The sequence below is a fragment of the Monopterus albus genome, unplaced genomic scaffold, assembly GCF_001952655.1.
Source record: "Monopterus albus unplaced genomic scaffold, M_albus_1.0 scaffold150.1, whole genome shotgun sequence".
NCBI lineage: Eukaryota > Metazoa > Chordata > Actinopteri > Synbranchiformes > Synbranchidae > Monopterus > Monopterus albus.
In genome coordinates, this window is record NW_018128030.1 from 256,179 (window position 1) to 274,377 (window position 18,199).

The window sequence follows — 18,199 nt, forward strand, 5'->3', positions numbered from 1 at the left end:
TCCCTTAAAGGGACAGTTACCTCACGGTGACTCAGGCCCTGCTGTCTTTTCTTTTGTCATGCTCATGAAGTTGATGTTGACACACACAGCACAAAATGAGAGGTTGGTGTCTTCCTCCACTGATGTATTATTCTCTTATTGTCCCTCCAGGTCCATGTATGGTCAATGAAGTGTCGTGGAGAGCACCATGGAAGTGTTTTCAGTTGAACATCTGGGTGCGATGAGGTGAGTGACACTCAGCTTTAAAGGCCTCACCTGACTAGGTTGCCAATCATCATCTCAGTGCAGTTTAATAGTTTTAAGGAACCATAAGCAGAATTTGATTTAGTAAAACATATGTGCACTCAGGCCTTGTAGAGAAATTGTCTTTGCCTTTCAACTTTAGGGCCAGTAAAGCAATACAGTGATGTAGTTTTTATTGGCCAACCTGGAAGTTGGCATCACCTTGGTTCCCTCGACAAAAAGCCAATGGGATTTTTTTTAATAGGCTTTTCAGTCATCGCAGAAAATAAGATCTGTGACAAAACAGTTTGACACTTGCATGAACTGAACACAGCTTTTCTGATTTTTGAAGCCCAAATATAATTGCCAGAAGTAAAAAGCTATTGTTAGGCTATAAATGAACTACAGCACAGTCCCATAATGTCAACATCACACCACAGCTTCCAGCTTGTAATTATAGCGCTTTCCTCTTCTACAAAATACTTTCCTCTTAGTGTGACTAGATGTAGTAGTGATCATGTCTGTGTCGTTTGGTATGAATAATTAGCAAGTGCACAAGTTTAAATATAACTAGACTGTAAAAGGGGACCTCTGAGTAGACGAGTCTCAGTGATGACATGTAAAATCTCAGCCTCTGTAGTCTCATTTAGCCACTTGTTAGCAACCAACATGAAAAAGAATAAAAAATCACAAACGAGGTATTTACTGATGTATTTTATTTCATAGAGCAAACTGTGAAAATGTACTGGCTTTGTGTGAATCACAGGTGTTTAACCAAAAACCCAGTGACTTTTGGGTGAGGGAACCCAGAAGTGCAAAAATGCTAACTTGGTTCAGGGTTTTAGGACTCACTACTACAGCACTCTATTCTGAAATACTAATGATCATGATTTTTCTTTTCTCCATCAGTGGCGCCTGTAAGCACTGTGAGCTCCACTGACAAACAGGCACAGCTGTTCTCCATACCTGACATCCGCCTCAATCACCAGCCAGTCAAATGCTCCAGGACAATAAACTGGCCAATCATGGCAAGCAGGTCACCAGTGAAGGCCGATCCCAAATTCCAAGTGTAAATCAGCAGGCTCAACAGCAGCAGGGAGCTGCTGGCAACCTGGGTCCAAAGGGCACCGGAACCGGGAGCCATGGAGTCAAAACCAACCAGATTTCCCTTGCCAACCCTGCGCTGAAGGCTGTCAGCCAATCGGTGAGCACCGTAGGAGGGATGCTGAAAACCAAATCTAAGAGGGAGCGAAGTGTGTCTGTTGACTCTGGTGACTCAAGAAATGCCATTGCTTCAGCCCTGGAGACAGACGCCAAAGGAGGTAAGGCGTGCATGTGCAGAAGAAACTGTGTCAGCATCTGGGACATATAAACAATGTGCTTCTGTTCTAAGAATGTAGAAGTTCACTTCCTCTACCCTCTATCAGCCAAATCTTTACCCGAAATACCAGACTACGTGCATTCACCTCCTCCACAGCAGGAAGTGAATGTAAATGCCGAGAGTGACAGAAAAAACTTATTTTCTCTCTTGCTGAAATGCCCTGACCTTTCAATGAAGCATCAGAATTTCCCCCTGGCTTTTGATTGTTTGTGCCATGCCTGCACTGCAGTGATGTGTCTCAGATGAAAAAGCATCTGGGCCTTCAGCAGTGCTCAGAGGGAGAGACAGGTCATAAGGTTGTAAAAACTTAGTAAGCCCAGAGAGGTTGGTATTAAAGCAGGAGCCAGTGAGTGGGTGAAAAGACTTCCCTTTTTGTGAGTGTTTCTGTAAACATTTGTGTTCATGTGGTTCAGTACTGTTGCTTATTCAGGGGTTGATATGTTCACATGAGAGTTTGACATTAATGTGATTTTGTGAAACTCATCTGGGCTCCCTGTACATGACTTGAGTGTTGAAACGCACACATATATCCTTGTTTTTGTTCCTTAGCAGGTCTTTACATTAACTTAAATTCATTTTCTGCAGATATACCCTAATCATAAGGTAAGGTTGGTGATCCTGGAAAAACCAGCAAGAAGCAGCTCGATTTCAAAAGTAGACAACCGAAGAAATCCCACCCTTTCATTCTGACTTCTCTCCAAAGCCACTCCTCCAGTACACAAAACACACTGCAATGCCTGACTACAACTTAGATTTCAGGAAAATAAAACACAACTGCCTGCAACTGCAACCTCTAGTGGGAGACCTGCACACTGGGTGCACAGGCATTGAGTGCATGGGCAGAGAGCACACAAGCAGGAAGTAGGTTGACAGGCAGGTAGGCCATCCAATGGTTTTGCTTTGGACAAATAAAATTATTGGTCAGGCTTTTTTCAGCCCTGCTGCTGCTGCCACAGATGATGGATTTTTTTTTCTTTATGTTGTCAGTGGATTTAATGTGTCTACTGCCATTGGGATGAAAAGAGAATTTCAAGTTATGTAACAAAAATGCTTCTGAAAAGAATCACCAGCCCTGCCTTTAACCATAACCGCTACTTTCTAATTCCCAAACCTAACCTCAAACCAAGTTGTCACTGTAAAATTCATAGCATTTTGGTCCCCACAATGAGAATAATACTAGGCACACAAACACGCACCTTTACACACTCAGAGGGTGAGGTGTGGTTCCAACACAAAGAGCGACAGAGGGAGAGAATGAAAGGTAGGGTGGATCATTTGAAGGGAAATTTCTGCTGCCTCCATTTGACCTCCCCCCCTGTCTGCACACACACACTCCTGTCTCTCTCTGTGTCTCGTTCCCTGCGATTTAATTTCTGTGTTGGAAAAAGAAAAGTGCATTCAAATGGAAGGCAAGCCTCTTTTCTCTTTACTTCAGATCATTCCACCAACAAACCTGGAAACCTCTAGGGTTAGTGACAAATAGTCTGATCAAGGCAGCAGATGTGGTTCAGTAGCTGACTTTCTTATTAGGATAAACCAATAGCTGGTGGTAATAAAAACGGTCAAAACAAGAGGTCAGAGCTTTCATACTGTCTCCAGGAGTCGAGGTAGCAGTCCTCCCCCTGCTGTTCTTTTCTCTGTAGTGTCACTGCCACTTCCCTCACTCTGCATTCAGACTGTTAACAGTCTCTGGTTACCCAGGTTCATCTGATATGTGTAATTGTCAGGGTAGTTTTCTACCCCTGACTTCACTAATCAACCTAAAAAAGTCTTCACTGTTTTGTTTAAAGAGCTCTAAATATGTGACATTAATCAGGGATATTGCTGGAGTTTAAACCCACTGTTGTATTAGTAGTCAGAAGTCAATCCCACCATTTCTGATGCAGGTTACCTTGTGGAAGTGTTAAGACTGCTAAAGCTTGCAGCCGTTTCCACACACTGGTGCACAGCAGCTTGTGCATACATAAAGTCATTATTTCACCATATGAGAAGGCTCATCACACGCATAGCAAAAACACTGCAGTTGTGATTGGCATGCCTGACATATTGTTGTTTTAAAGAAAGTCAATACAGAGATGAATTTAACTGCTGTTTAATTTTTACTTTATACACCCACATATAACTTGTAACACATTTAATTCTGTTAGAAATTCAGGTTTGTATTTTCATATACATATACAGTGTATATATAAGTCAGCTCATTTTGTTTGTCAGCATTAACTGATATTTCACTTTCACAGGCGCAAAAAAACACATTTAGATGTGTGTCAGTGCTGTTTTCTGATGACGGTGCCAGAATGAATACACAAAGTCTGAGCATGTTTTCAGGTCACAACAGCTGGAACATGTCTGCAGATGATTCAGACGTGCATTTATAAGAACCTGTGTTTCCACAGTTTTTTACAAAATGACTTGAAGTGAAATATTGCATCTCCGGCTAACATAATCCCTATGTTTTCATAAATGACTTTCCATAAAGACCATTTAATGAAAATCCTGGCATTTACATTCTACTCAGATTTAAAGTGATAGGTTATTACAGCTATAAACTGGGATCCCATAACTTCAGTCAGGTAAGGCAAACACGTTGGAACAGTACATTAGCTTCTGGCTGCGGAAAATACAGTGGTGGGTTTAGATTGTCGGTGGTAAATGATAATGATAACATTTGTGTGTTTTCTAGAGGGTGTTATGCGCAGTAAACGGCGTTGTGTTCTGGAGAAGAAACAGCCATATAGTGGAGATGAGTGGTGCTCTGGGCCTGACACGGAGGAAGATGAAGACAAGCCACACACTACAGCTCACCGTGAGTCTGTCCACCACCAGAGATAAGAAAACACATTGCTAGTTGCTGTTGTCTGAATGCAGCACAGTCCTCACTGACAATAGTGTCATTGTGGCCACAGCAGTGAGGACTGCATGCAGTGCATGTAGAAATCCCCTGCCATGTCTCAGTTTTATTTCTCTGAAAACAACAGGTTAAAGCCATAAATTTATCTATTTCTGTTTTCAGAGCCTGCACACATACTGAAATGAAGATGTCAGCTGTGAAGGCTGTACTGCCATAGTCTCCCTTTCCACTGATTTGACTTGACATGTATTTTAGCTCCATCTAGTGTTTAGATGCCAAACAGATGGTGTTACAGTTATGAATCAGGTACTAGCCTACAAATGAAACAAGTGTGCTGCTGATGTTTCTCAGGGGAGCGTGGGCTGGCAGGCCCTGTCCAGGGGCTCTCTGATCGCCTGTCTGCAGGACCCATGTCTGAAACTGGTGGCCCTGTAATGGGATGTGTAGTGGGACCAGGGCTAAAGGCAGAGCTGCCCCAGCCTTCACAGCAAGTGGTGTATGTTTTCACCACCAAGCTAGCCAACAGGTGAGAATTATTTGCAGGCCAGATATGCAGGTGATAATTCACATCAGAAGTAGAGATGTCTAGGTTTTTATGTTTCCAACTAACCTCATTTGTTGTTGTTTTTTTATTAAATTGTTCAATTCAACACTTATTTATGATGCTTCAGTGATCATTTCATTTGTATTATTGCTCTATTTGTTTGACAGTGCTGCAGAGGCAGTAATGAAAGGACAGACTGATTCCATTCTTCTGTTTCACCAGCAAAATGTTCCACGCACCAAGCTGGAGCAGGTCAGACACTCATAGCTCAGTGACAAATTAAACAATATGTCAAATTTGTGCTAAACCACGGGGGAGTAAAAGTGTTTTCCGCAGTAAAGACCACAGGTGTGAGTCTGTGGGAAGGTTCATTTGTTTAGCTATTCTGATCTCTGTTACCTCTTTGTTCCTGTTTCTATTAACAATTGTTTTGACTGCCGTGAATACTTATTCTGTGAAAGTGCAGTACATTGTTCTGCCAAATATACTATATAACAATAACAATTACAAAAAATAACAATAATCTAATCATGTAATTTCAGTAGCAGTAATAGCATTTTAATAAGATGAACCTGTTTCTGTTTCTCCTTTTGTCTGTCACAGAGCCAGCCATCAGGGAAGCTTCCTAACCTATCTGACAAGGTAAACTCCAACACCTCTCCGCTAACAGGCACCCCTAAATCCCAGAGCGGAACTCCACGGCCAGCATCTGCAGGAGTTGGAGGCCCATTGCATCCTGCAGGGACACCGTCATCAGCAGGACACTCGGATAACGAATCCTCTCAGACCAGATCAGGCGGAGCCTCCAGCAATAATAGCAGTGTTGCCCATAGGTCAGAAGGAGGAACCACAGCCATGCCTGCAGGTCCAGTCATAGGAACTGGGGATGGGGAGAGTGCAGGGGGCATACCTCTTGCTGTTTCTTCCTCAGAGAGCCCCTCCATTCTTTCTGCACATCTACAGAGTGATACAGGACAGAGAAGTGGCCCAGGAAACACAGATGGTCTTTCCAAAGAGCAGCTGGAACACAGAGAGCGCTCTTTGCAGACGCTGAGAGATATAGAGAGACTGCTTCTGCGCAGTGGCGCAAATGCAGGCACAGGAGGCTCCAACAGCAATTCTACTAATAACTCATCCAACCTAAATAATAATAATACTGATAGATGTGGTATTGTTGAGGATGGTAACAGTGGTACTAATAATTCTGAAAATTGCGGTAGTGGTACTATGCTGGCATCAGCGTTGACTCCAATGGCAGTGATGAACAAATATGAAGAACCCCTCCAGTCCATCATGTCTCAAACACAGTGCCTTGGGGGGCCTGCACTTGACAGTCCTCAAATAGATTCTCACCATAACCTAACACAACACCCCCATCACCACCTGTCTTCACCTGGGGTTGACATGGGTCCCTTACTTGGACCAGAAGGTCTGACCCCAGAGCAAATGGCATGGAGGAAACTTCAAGAAGAATACTACCAAGAGAAGAGACGACAACAGGAAATGCAACCCTCCACACATCCCCAGCCCTTTAGAATGATGACAGAGATGGGCATGCATGGAGGTCCCATGATGATGAGAGGACCCCCTCCTCCCTACCACAGCAAACCTGGAGACCAGCAGTGGGGTCCTGGCAATGTGATTGGAGGAGGAATGGGTGGAAATGCACGAATGATAGACGTACACCAAGAGGGTCCCCGTGGCCCAAGGTTCCTGGGACAGATGCAGAGAGGGCCACCTGGAGGTGGGGGCTTTCCTGGAAGTCCAGGGAGAGTTTTATCAATGGAGAATCCAGTTCCCCAAAGGCCCACAAGGCCAGGAATGATCTGGTTAGATGATATGCCCAACAACATAGGTGTTGGAGGTCCTTTTCATGGCTGCTACCCTGGTGGATCTCCTCAGCACTTGCAAGGTGACCCAGAGCATACGTTAACACGTGAGGAAGTGTTTCGCATCATGGAGAAACGCCAGATGCATGGCCTTCCCAGATTTGAACTTGAGAGATTAGCTAAACAGCAGCAACAGGGTAACCTGTCCTCAAGAATTGTAGATAATCCTGGGGGCCTGGACTTTCCTAGTTTGGGAATAGGCCGGGGTCCCTCCACTCGAGGTGATCCTTTGGACTTTCCTGGATCACGGGAGATTATGGGTTCTCCTGCAGGGGGTCCTCAGATGAGAGACTTGATGGATTCTCCTCTGGGGAGCAACCTTACAATGAACATGAACCCACAGATGAATGTTCAGCAACAACAACAGATGTTGCTATCTCAGAAGCTCCGAGGAGGTTCTGCAGGAGGAGGGTCTATAGGTGAGATATATGGTCCAGGAGAGATTTCACGGATTAGGGCTTCACTGAACGGAAGAGGAGGAAATAAGGGAATAATCCCAGGAGCTGATGGCCCCTTTCAGTTTCCCAATCAAGGTCCCTTTTCTGGAGGACAGTTGGAAGGGCCCTATCTTCAAAAACCTGGTGCTGAGATGTTTGGGCCTGACCAGCAAGCCCCTAATCAAATGGGCAGTACACCACGGCTTAGTCACATGCCAGTGACTGGAGGCCTCAGGGGAGCAGACCTTGGTCCTAGGCACCCATCTGACGTGTCAATCAATGTTAACCCCCTGACTTCTCCTTCAGTGCCTCCACCTCATCAGCTCAAGTCACCATCACTCAACCAAGAGCCATCTCCTCTTCTGTCTTCTCCCTCTGCTCCGGGACTAAAGTCGCCTTCACAGATCTCCTCTATGGGGCACCACCCCACTCTTCCCCCAGCGTCTGGTGCTGGGACCCCTTCCTCTTCTTCCATGAAGTCTCCCCAGATAATGGGGTCTTCCAGCATTGGGCTGCACTCTCCAACTGCCTCTCCAGGGCGACTTAAGTCTCCTGCTATGACTGTGGGATCTCCAGGATGGATGTCTCCTAAAACAGCTCTTCCAAGTCCCGGTGGTCTAACCAGTGGGAAGCTAGTGGGCAATGGTAGTAGTTCCACTGAGACAGGTATGCTCAGCATCCAAGATGATCAGAATACACATCAGAAATCCCAGCATTGGCATCTCTGATGTCTAATCATCATTAATGCTGTTTCTGATATTGCAGTCACATTAATAATTTTTTATGTTCTTTTCAGGCCAATCACTTCCCCCCAGGAGTTCCAACTCTACCCCCATTAGCCAGCCAGGCTCTATGAATCCTAGTCTGCCATTTACTTCCTCTCCTGATGCACCTCCATCTCAGAATCCTCTATCTCTTATCATGTCACAGATGTCCAAGTATGCCATGCCCAGTTCTACTCCTCTCTACCATGATGCAATCAAAACAATTGCTACGTCCGATGATGAGATGCTGCTTGATCGACCTCTTCTGTCTGGTGTCAGCATTGGAGGTATGGAAATAAGGATACACTGTGATGCAGACAGAAAATTCATTATACAGTACATTTTGGCAGTATGCAGAGTAGAATGACCCTGGTTTATTGTGCCATTTGTAGATAATGTTGTACTATTGGTAACTGACTAAATAAATGATGGGTGTTCATTCTTTGTTGTTTTGCCTATTAAAACCTTCTGTCAGTCTAAACTCTCATTTTATACTAGCGCTGTTTAACAATGTGAATAGACCTCCAAAAGTCTAGTAAAAGGGATAATCTATTTTCAAATGTTAAAGATCTTTCACATGTTTGCTTGGTCTTTATCACCAGGAACCATGGGGAACCCCCAGACTTCTCAGATACTTGTTTCCCAGGGCTCCATTGGTCCTCACAGTGATCCACAAAGCCCCATGGGTATTGTCAGCCAAGGGCAGCAGCACTTGTCCCATGACGCCTCAGGACCTGTGCTTTCATCCCCAAACCAAATGGGCATGCCTGCCATCAATTCTGCCATGATGGGAGGAGGTGCACCTGATGGAATGGGGCCCTGCAATGTTTCACCCATATCTCAGAATCAGATGGCAAGTTTTCCTCGCATGCAGCCATCATCACATGGACCCATGCACTCACCTATTGGAGGAATGTCACAGAACTTCTCTCAATCTAATGATGATATTTTGCCATCCCAGCAGTTACACCTGCTTAACAAAGGTCATTCTCACCAGCATCCCTCTCATCCTTCAGACTCATTTGCCTCTCTACCCATGGGGGACGGCCCAGATCTAAGTGAAGTCATACGCCCCACTCATACAGGGATCCCAGAGTTTGATCTATCCCGCATCATTCCTTCTGATAAACCAAGTAGCACTCTTCAGTATTTCCCCAAGAGTGAGCCACATCAGGGGCCACCATCCCAGCAACCTACTCCACAGCAGCTCCTTAAACAGCTTTCTTCTGGCCCTCCACACAGCAGCGGGCCTTCGTCCAACCCCCATTTGGCAAACCTACAGAATATGATGGCCGAACAGCAGCTGCCCCCTCACCCCTCACATGGCGGAATACGCCAAAACATGGGTATTCCTCAAGGGGTGCCTAGGGGTATGGTTTCTGGTGGGGGTATGGGCCCCATGTGCCCCCCTGGACATATGATGGGAAGGACAGGCATGATGCCTCAGCAGCAGTTCCAGCAACAGCAAGCCATGATGGCCAACAGCCTTCTCCACCATACTTCCAGTCCATATCCCGGCATAATGTCCTCCCAGCAGCACCCACACAGTCTGATGGCACAGCAAAACATTATGATGATGCAGGCAAAACAGCGAAGTATGTCAATTCCAGGGGATCCCTTTGGCCCCCAGGGTCCTCTAATGTCCCCCCAGGGTCCCATGATGGGCCCTCCCCATCCACAGTCTGGTATGATGGGCCCTCAGTCTCTCAGACAGCGGGGAATGTCTCTGGACAGTCCCATTGGCTATGGCCCCGGAGGTATGGCCAATATGCCGTTTTGATCCATCTCACATAAACTGTTTAAAAAAAAAAAAAAAAAAAGTCTGTGACCTTCCCACCATTGTGTCCAAATGTTTTCATTAATGTTATTATTGCAGTTGTTTGAAGAGAGGAATTGTAAAAACAGTATATCGGTGATAATCTTCAAATTTTGGATTACAGCTGATTTAAAAAGTGAATATTTAAAAGCAGTATAAAACGGTTCAGTAACAAATCTGAAGCCATTTTCTTAAATACTGTAAAATATGTATAGTTCAAAGATGTGTGTATTTGTTGTGGGAACAGCGCGGTGGTCAGGAGAGGAGTGCCTCAAATTAAATTTTTTTTTTTTATATCATTGATTTATTTTCTGCAACCACCAAACATATATATACTTGCTGTATATAAGATGCAATTAGTGATTGTTTGCAGTTGTTCTGTATAACTGTTTTAATAGAAGTCTAAAAATAGAACAATACTGATCTCTGAGGTGGTTTTGGTTATTGTGTTGTCAATTATAGTTGTTTGATAACACTGACAATGGGACATTGTTGTTGTATAATATCTGAAGTCTTTATTAGTTATAGCTAAAATACAAGCAAAAACAAATTTCAGCCAAGAATAACATTTTTCTTTTGACTGGGTAAATAAAAGTTCTTTTAAATGCAATCAAAGAAGCAATGGGTAATATATTATGAAAACAAAATGATAAAATTGTAACATTTTTCATCACTTCATGTGAAACTGTAGAGCAGAACATAAAAACTTCAGTTACAGCTGACATGATACACTGTAAGAATTTTGCTATGTGAAGATGGCACTGGTACTTGTTGCTCCATCAGAAATAGATGGTCGACTGTGTCCCTGAGGTCGCATGAAAGGCAGACAAATACGGCTGCAGCCCAGCTGACAAAGTAACTGTATTAACTCATTACGAAACCTCACCCCAACAAACGCATACAGGAAAGGGTTCAGGCAAGTGTGTGTGAAGCCCAGGCCCTGCGTCACTTCAAGGGCTGCTTCGAGTAGGACAACATCTTCACACGTTTCATTTTGGAGCACCTGCAGGTCTACCATAGATTTTATCACTGAGGTGATGTTGTACGGTAGCCAACAGATGCAGAAGACGAGAGTGACAAGTAAAGCCAGTCGAATGGCCATTTGCTTTGCTTGACTTTTCTGACTGTTGCACAGAGTAATTACCACTGCTGTGTAGCAGTAGCTCATGACAGCCAGCGGTAAGAAAAAGCACACATGATCTAAGACTCTGGTGGTCAAAACCCAGTTGTGTGCATCGATACCATAATTATGATAGTTGCAGGAGAGCCTAGATTCATCCTTTGTCACATTCACACTAAGAAACACAGCATTGGGAATTGATAAGCCCAAACAGACCAGCCATAGTACAATGCAGGTTAAGTGCACTGTTCTTGGCCGTCGTCTTTGCATACTAGGAATAGCATGAACAATCGCCAAATATCGATCAAACCCGATGCAGCCTAGGAGTAAACTCCCACAGCAGATGTTAAGATTCTTCATCAGGCCCACCACCTTGCAGAGAAATCCCCCAAACACCCAGCCAGTGACATTTTCAACCACATAAAAAGGAAATGTAGAAAGGAGCATGAGGTCAGCCAGGGCAAGGTGCAGTAGGTAGATCTCAGTAATGCGCAGGATGTGCCAATGTTTCAGGAGGACTGCTATCATCAGGCTGTTCGCTGCCAAACCCAGAAGAAAGATCAAGCTGTAAAGCACGGGCTTGAAGACGGCTTGAAACGTCTGCAGGCCCATTGCCTCTTGGACGGAGGTATAGTTGCAGGGGCCTGAATTGCCGAAATCAATGCCATAATCGTAGTCTGTCGTATTCTCATAGCTTTCAGGCTCCGTTATCTGCAACAGAGAACGGGGTAGTGGGGGCTGGTTAGGTGGAGACGTTAGTTTGAATGACCTCATCACAGTTTAAAAATCACTGTGTGCTGTGGAATAATAGTTGTACATGTGACTGATTCTGGCTAAATTCCAATAGCTGTCTTTGAAATGAAAAGTGAATCTCTGCATAAACCCAAATAACTTCACAATTTTCTTTGTTCCCTCTAGTTTTCTCGGTCAATTTGTTAGGTCAGATTTATTTTCACTTCCTGTTACTAGGAGATGTTTTGGGGCAAATATGGCAAAACATATACTTTGGCTGTATACTAATGAAGGAGCAGTAATAAACATTTTTAACAGTCAAGTTATATCTTGTGGAGAAATTACAGCCATTAAAATTAGAATGATCACTTTAAATGTGGGAGGCTCATACACACAAGTTTTTTTTGTTTTTTTTTACTGAAGGACTATAAAATTACCATTTTTCCATGTTTATTAAAGGTGTTTAGGCAGTGAGACAGGTTAAACAAAAATAAAACCATATGTGTCCATATTATAAATCAGTAATGATAAATTAATTGCAAGCTATTCAAAGCAGAAAAATGAATATACCAGCTACTCTCCTTTCCAGACAGACTTATAGGATGCGTTAGAGTGACTTTCTTGCTTTATATAGAACTCCCTGGTGGTTCAACAGGAAAGAAGCTTGGTAGACTCAATGTAACATCTGTTTGGGTGCTTTTTCTACAGTTCAGCGATTTGTCTGTAGTTTGTAACTTAGGTCCTCAACTTTGTATCAGTTTTAAAAATCTGTACTTTAATCTTAATCATAGAAAGCTGCTACATGTTGTTCATCACCATACAACAGCTTGCTTTAAAAGTCCACGTTTTGCCCCCGAGATCTAGAAAATGAATTATATAAATCTGTCTTGAATAGTAAATTGTAACAGCAGGAAGGTGTCCACAAACACTTAAAAGACATTTGACTACAGACTAAATCACAGTAAGAATTAACCTGTTGCTGACTATAGCATTCTTTTATAGTTATATACCTGAAAATACACTTGTTACATTTAGAATATCTAAAGTTAAATTTAGTACAGAATGTTAATCACAATATATGCTAGTATAATATAAAACTACAAAATTTATAGCAATTTTCTATTCATAATTCTTAATTATGTCTTACCAATATAACTGTCCTTGCTTTTATCCAATCCATCTCTGCAAATCTTGGTCAGTTTGAAGTTTATCTCGCGCTGCCGCAATGAAGTGTGATTTTACTTCCTCCTGGTGCTGGTTCTTCTGTGTTTGATTTATTGATTTTTGGGGGGTGTGTTTGGTAGAAACAAGTCAAACAGAAAAAAAGCTTTACACCAGTTTTTTTTTTTTTTTAAATAGTAAGCATACCAGAGGGTTGGGTAACACAAGCCCATGTAACTGCACCCAGTATGTTATAGCTTTTGACAAACAAGAGACAGTTTTGTGTAACTAGTCAAATGTATATAGACATTTCTGGCTACAATCACACAATGTTACAAATTTGATCAAGCCACCCTCTAGCAATAAGAATATGATCGCGTGAGATCATAAACTTCTTCCATCACCATCCAGTTTCATCACTGGCATCAGTTCTGTATTTTGACAGAAATATTTATGACAAAAACAGGAAGAAAAGATTTCCATGACACTTGGGGAAACTGGATAGATGACGGGGTCTAATCTGCAACGTTAGCAAGTTGGTTTTCTGGATAAATATGATGGGGGTGCTCAAACAAAACCTTTAACTCCAACTGCCCCAGACCAGTAGCTGTTTTTTTTATGGGGACAGTTGTATTATTGTTATTTTTATGTTGGCCATCTAAGCATGGCTAGAGTATGGAGCAGCTGAGCGGAGGTTACACATGTATAATAAAATCAACATTTAGGAAAATAAAATGCAACAGTAATAATAATAATAATGTGCATGGCAGGGACAGAAACAACTTTTGCAGCAATACAAATATAGTCTTATTTTCATCAGTTTGATTTTGCCACTAAAATGATGTCAGGGGAAATGAAAACAATTTTTAATGTAGCCAACTCATTAAGAAAAGTAAAAATCTTTTTTGTTGTTTATTTATACTTTAAAACAACTGATTATAGGATTTATGCATTTAGCTGGGATCAAATCACATTTTTGCTTCATTGTGTTTATTCAGTTATATGGGATAGTACACATTAATCAACACTAATGTTAGCAATGTCAGTGTAAATGTGTCAGTAAGTTCAACAAAATGGCTCAAAGAAGAAGGTTCTATTCCAGGTTTCCACTTTGTATAATAAATACTATACAGGATATATCTGCAGTTATACAACAACAGTGGTAATGGTTGAGTTTGTTACACTGCATCTTAAGTGTTTGTTAATTCAATGCCTGTAATATAAAAGCTCCAGTTTGGGTTCAACTTATAAGGAAGTAATAGCTCAAGTTTGAGATGATCACCGGATATGGATACTGTACATCTTCATAGCATGTAATGGTAGCTTCTTTTTCTTGTTCCTTTTTTTTAGAAAAATACATGCAGACAGTTACTGATTTTGAGGTGCAAAGAAGATGCAGTCAACCGTGTGCCTGACATAAACCCCTTTGAATTTTGCAGCCACTTCCTGTTTCATAGCTGCATGAATTTACAAAGTAGCATCTACATACATTTGTGTTGGACATTCAGACTAAGTTAAAGATGGTTTACTTTACAGGCTCAGATAAACAACTGTTTAATCTCCTAAGCAGATCCTCTGACTACAGTTATTCAAATAAGAAAATTTACCCAGCAGTGTTTCAGTTGAAACATTTAAAGTAGAAGGTTTAGGCAATAAAATTTAATTATTTAAAAAAAAAAAATCAAAAGCATTCTTCTAGTCTAAAAGCAGTGCCCCAACATTCTACAATATTAGTTTGGTGAGTAAGAATCATGTCCTGAAACCAAAACGTAAAGGATGAAAAATCTTATAAACTATTACCCATCTCTCAGCAAACTTAGAAATAACAGGAGGGATGCTTATATGCCAATAATTTGCAGCATCAGTAGGATCCCCTAAATGTAATATAGGAGCCATAATAACATACTTCCATTCATTAGGAAATATTTACAAGTTGAATGATGAATCTGTTAACGGTTTCATCTCCAGCAAAGTGTTGAATTTGAAATATTCCAAAGAAACTAATTAAACGTTTAGGCAATACAGTTTTATAATGACCAATGACAAATTGGTACAGACAGAGCTCTCACAAATACTGTATACAGACCATGAACATCCTTGGCTTAGCTCTGTAGCTTTTGCAGTGAATGCAAGAAAAGTGTGTTTGTTTAGTTAAGAAATGCAGAAAATGGAACCTGATTTTAAATGGACTGTTTGCTTCTCTATGTGGGTGGGACTTCCGCTATTGTCAAAATAACAACTTTTCATAATTTACTTCTTTGATGGCATCTAGACAAATAAAGCCTAAACCAAAGGGAACACCGAAGGAGGAGACAAGTTGACTTTGCACAGGACTGGCCAAAGGGACTAGCTGCTGCTTTTGAACAGAGGCAGACTATCAATGTTAAGGGAAATGTCAATGCTATCCAGTTGTTTTATTAATGTGTCGGGGTACATTTTTAGGTGTTTTAATAGCTGGTCTTTGACATTAAAGTAGATGTACTTCATCTCTGACCTTTCCTCAAAGTCAACCCTTCTGCAGGCTTCAAGCAGAGTATTTGCTGTCTTTGGTAGCTCTGGGTGGCCGTGCTCCCTCAAAATTTTTAAAACAGCATCAACTGCATTGTGTTTGACATGACACTCGTTTGCCCACCAAGCAAGACTATATCTCAGTTCTGAGCTCGTTTCCTTGTTACAGTTGCTGCTCTTCTGTATTACTACATCAAGTTCAACATCATCAGCCAGAGGCTGTTCTTGCACAGTGCCTCCATCACCACTGAGTGTGTGCATTTGTTCAGGGGAGAACCTTACTTGACTTGGGTCCAAAGTCCCAGCTGTAATTGTGTCATGACCTACTGTGTGCGTGAACAGAGTCAATGTTGTCTTTTCTCAGATGTCACTGCTGGATGGCATGACAGTTCATGCAAAGAGCAGGTTGCCACTGCTACATGCCTTGAACTGTTTTCTTGCAATCTTTTAGCCCTTTTCCAAATGGCATTGTATGAATTGTTCAACATTGAATTTTACACTATTTTACAGTAGCACATTATCACCATTGCAATGCAGATCAAACAACACCATCAAGTTGTAATTAAACATATGCTAAAATGCTATAGCAAGAGCCACAAAGAGAATCTCAAAGCCAAGAAACAAGTAAACTGAACTTTCCAATTTCAAGTCAAATTATTCTCAAAAAGACCCTACCAAGATAGAATCCATGACTCACTGCGGCCCCCCCTAAAAGACAGAAAGAGGAAACAAAACCATTAGTAGGTGATAAAGACATTAAATAGTTACCCTGATGTAATTTTAAGATAAAATGTAAGTTCACCATTGGAGTGAAGACATACATAATAAGCCAACATCAACAGTAGATGGGAAAATGCAATAAACCAAGTAGTGAGTAGATATTGCTACAGATTAGGGCTACAGTGTTCGTTTTTAGATTGTGATCTAGACCCCTGTCCAGTCTATTTTGTATGATTTATTTTCATGTTTGTATCCGTGGGGAGACCCACAATCAAGCACTCTATCCCCTGTGACCGCGGCGCATGCACAACCCTTGTTCCACTTCTTAGAAGGTTTTTTAATACTCAAAAATTCTCCATGACCACTTTAGCACCCAGAATGATGTTTTTTAATACAACAAACAGCACAAAATACATTTACATGATGTAAGAGGTTAACCCAGACGGTGCCGGTTGTGTTGAGACCTGTTCCCCATCCAGATGTTTCTCCTAACGTTATCCAAACAAATAACCATACAGATGCCCGGGGCGCTACTAAAACACAGTTTTAACAAGGGAAAACACAACTGGGCAGGGGAACAATTTTCAACACAAGACCGGACTGGTTTAACATTATAACACAACAACCACGGAGAGGCCAACATTAGCACATAGCTTGTTTTCAGTCGACATGATTTAATTCCTCCATGGCAGCAAAACAAGTAACACTAGCCTGCAGGAACTCTAGTTGGCTAAACTAACAATTTGGACCGACTGCCTTCCACAAACAAACAATGCTATTAGCTGACTTCGCTGCTAACGAACTAGCAGCAGCATAATGCTATATTTGAAATCCGGTATCACAGCCGCAATGACGAAGGAAAAACATAAACATTAGGGAAAAACATTAAGGCACTGTCAGTTGTAGTGTTATTTAAGAAACATGATTCATTATAATACGTTATCTTCCAAACGCTTGTGACATTAAAGTTATAGCACAAAGGGAGTCCTTGAGCATGAGCGATAGTAAATTTGACAAACGCCCTGAGGTCAATTACAAATGCAACCGATCTTTAGCGATCATTGCCAAGTTGCTGTACCCTGATTTGTTTTAGCTTATGTACTTGCATTGTACGTTTAAGGCAAAGATCGTGTTTCTAAGAACAAAAACATAAAATGATACTTTCCTACCGTATTTGACACCACTGCAATCTCCAGAGTCTTCTGAGAAATGGAAGAGATGTGTCATGTAAGTAGTAGTTTTTTTTTTTTTATTTGATTTACTGTGTGATTTGGCTTTGGTGAAAACGTCTGCTATGATGTCAGATTCCTCTTCAACTCCTCTACCTTCTGTAGCTTCTGCTCTGCATTCACGTTTTTCAGCTTGTCCTGATGTTTTGTCTCGTAGTGCTGTCTTAGGTTATATTCCTTAATTACAGCCACATTAGCTCCACAAATAAGACACACGGGTTTATATCAGTAAACATATACTCAGCCTCCCACTGGTTTAGAAAGGCTCCGTTTTCAGAATCAACTTTTCTTTTGGCCATTGTTAGGGGCTAGCTTTGACTTGAAATTAGGGTTGTATACAGTGGTGTGAAAAAGTGTTTGCCCCCTTACTGATTTGATTTGATTTATTTATTCTTTCAAGCATGTAAAGACAGTTGATATATCAACACACATCATTTTACACATATCCAACAAATGCTAATCCAATATCAATTTGCTTATACCTAGTACCTGTTTGAATGGACTTATCCAGTCCTACCCCATGACATCATCTTACCATCATTGGTTTGCAAGCAGTAAATAATTCTCTTCTACACCACACAAGTAATATATTAAAGAATTATTACAAAGTATTAACATTCATACACCACACCCACAATGTTCCATCTAATTAATCATTAAGCCTGTTCTTGCATATATCTTGATTGACACATACCTTTATATTTATGTTTAAACTCGTCAATTCTATTACTATTTTTTATGTCTACACTTAAATTATTCCATAGTTTTACCCACTTATAGAAATACAAAATCTTTTTTTGGTTGTACGTATAGCATGAATTTTTA

At 41.5% G+C, this 18,199-nt stretch overlaps 3 protein-coding genes across 3 annotated transcripts in view; 2 read left to right on the plus strand and 1 right to left on the minus strand.

Moving 5' to 3' along the window:
• bcl9l (bcl9 like) overlaps positions 1-10,471 on the plus strand; it is a 23,180-nt gene extending 12,709 nt beyond the window's left edge. The window contains exons 2-9 of the mRNA XM_020614738.1: positions 151-225; positions 1,132-1,544; positions 4,287-4,409; positions 4,806-4,980; positions 5,166-5,250; positions 5,602-7,990; positions 8,121-8,375; positions 8,691-10,471. Coding sequence (XP_020470394.1) covers positions 1,220-1,544; positions 4,287-4,409; positions 4,806-4,980; positions 5,166-5,250; positions 5,602-7,990; positions 8,121-8,375; positions 8,691-9,868 — 4,530 coding nt within the window. The 5' untranslated portion in view covers positions 151-225; positions 1,132-1,219 and the 3' untranslated portion in view covers positions 9,869-10,471. The remainder of the gene's footprint in view (positions 1-150; positions 226-1,131; positions 1,545-4,286; positions 4,410-4,805; positions 4,981-5,165; positions 5,251-5,601; positions 7,991-8,120; positions 8,376-8,690) is intronic.
• Positions 10,472-10,597: 126 nt separating this feature from the next.
• On the minus strand, positions 10,598-17,362 carry cxcr5 (chemokine (C-X-C motif) receptor 5). Its single transcript, XM_020614745.1, has 2 exons — positions 17,315-17,362; positions 10,598-11,735 (listed from the first exon to the last, which is right to left on the minus strand). Exon 2 carries the CDS (start codon positions 11,634-11,636, stop codon positions 10,650-10,652), a length of 987 nt encoding a protein of 328 aa, XP_020470401.1. The 5' UTR covers positions 11,637-11,735; positions 17,315-17,362; the 3' UTR covers positions 10,598-10,649.
• The window catches only part of ddx6 (DEAD (Asp-Glu-Ala-Asp) box helicase 6), a 21,648-nt gene continuing 20,681 nt past the window's right edge, over positions 17,233-18,199 (plus strand). Inside the window, exon 1 of the mRNA XM_020614741.1 lies at positions 17,233-17,372. The gene's annotated coding sequence lies outside the window, so the exon portion shown is untranslated. The remainder of the gene's footprint in view (positions 17,373-18,199) is intronic.

Coding starts and splice junctions, on each gene's coding strand:
- cxcr5 (XM_020614745.1), bottom strand. CDS start 11,636: ATGGGCCTGCAGACGTTTCAAGCCGTCTTCAAGCCCGTGCTTTACAGC.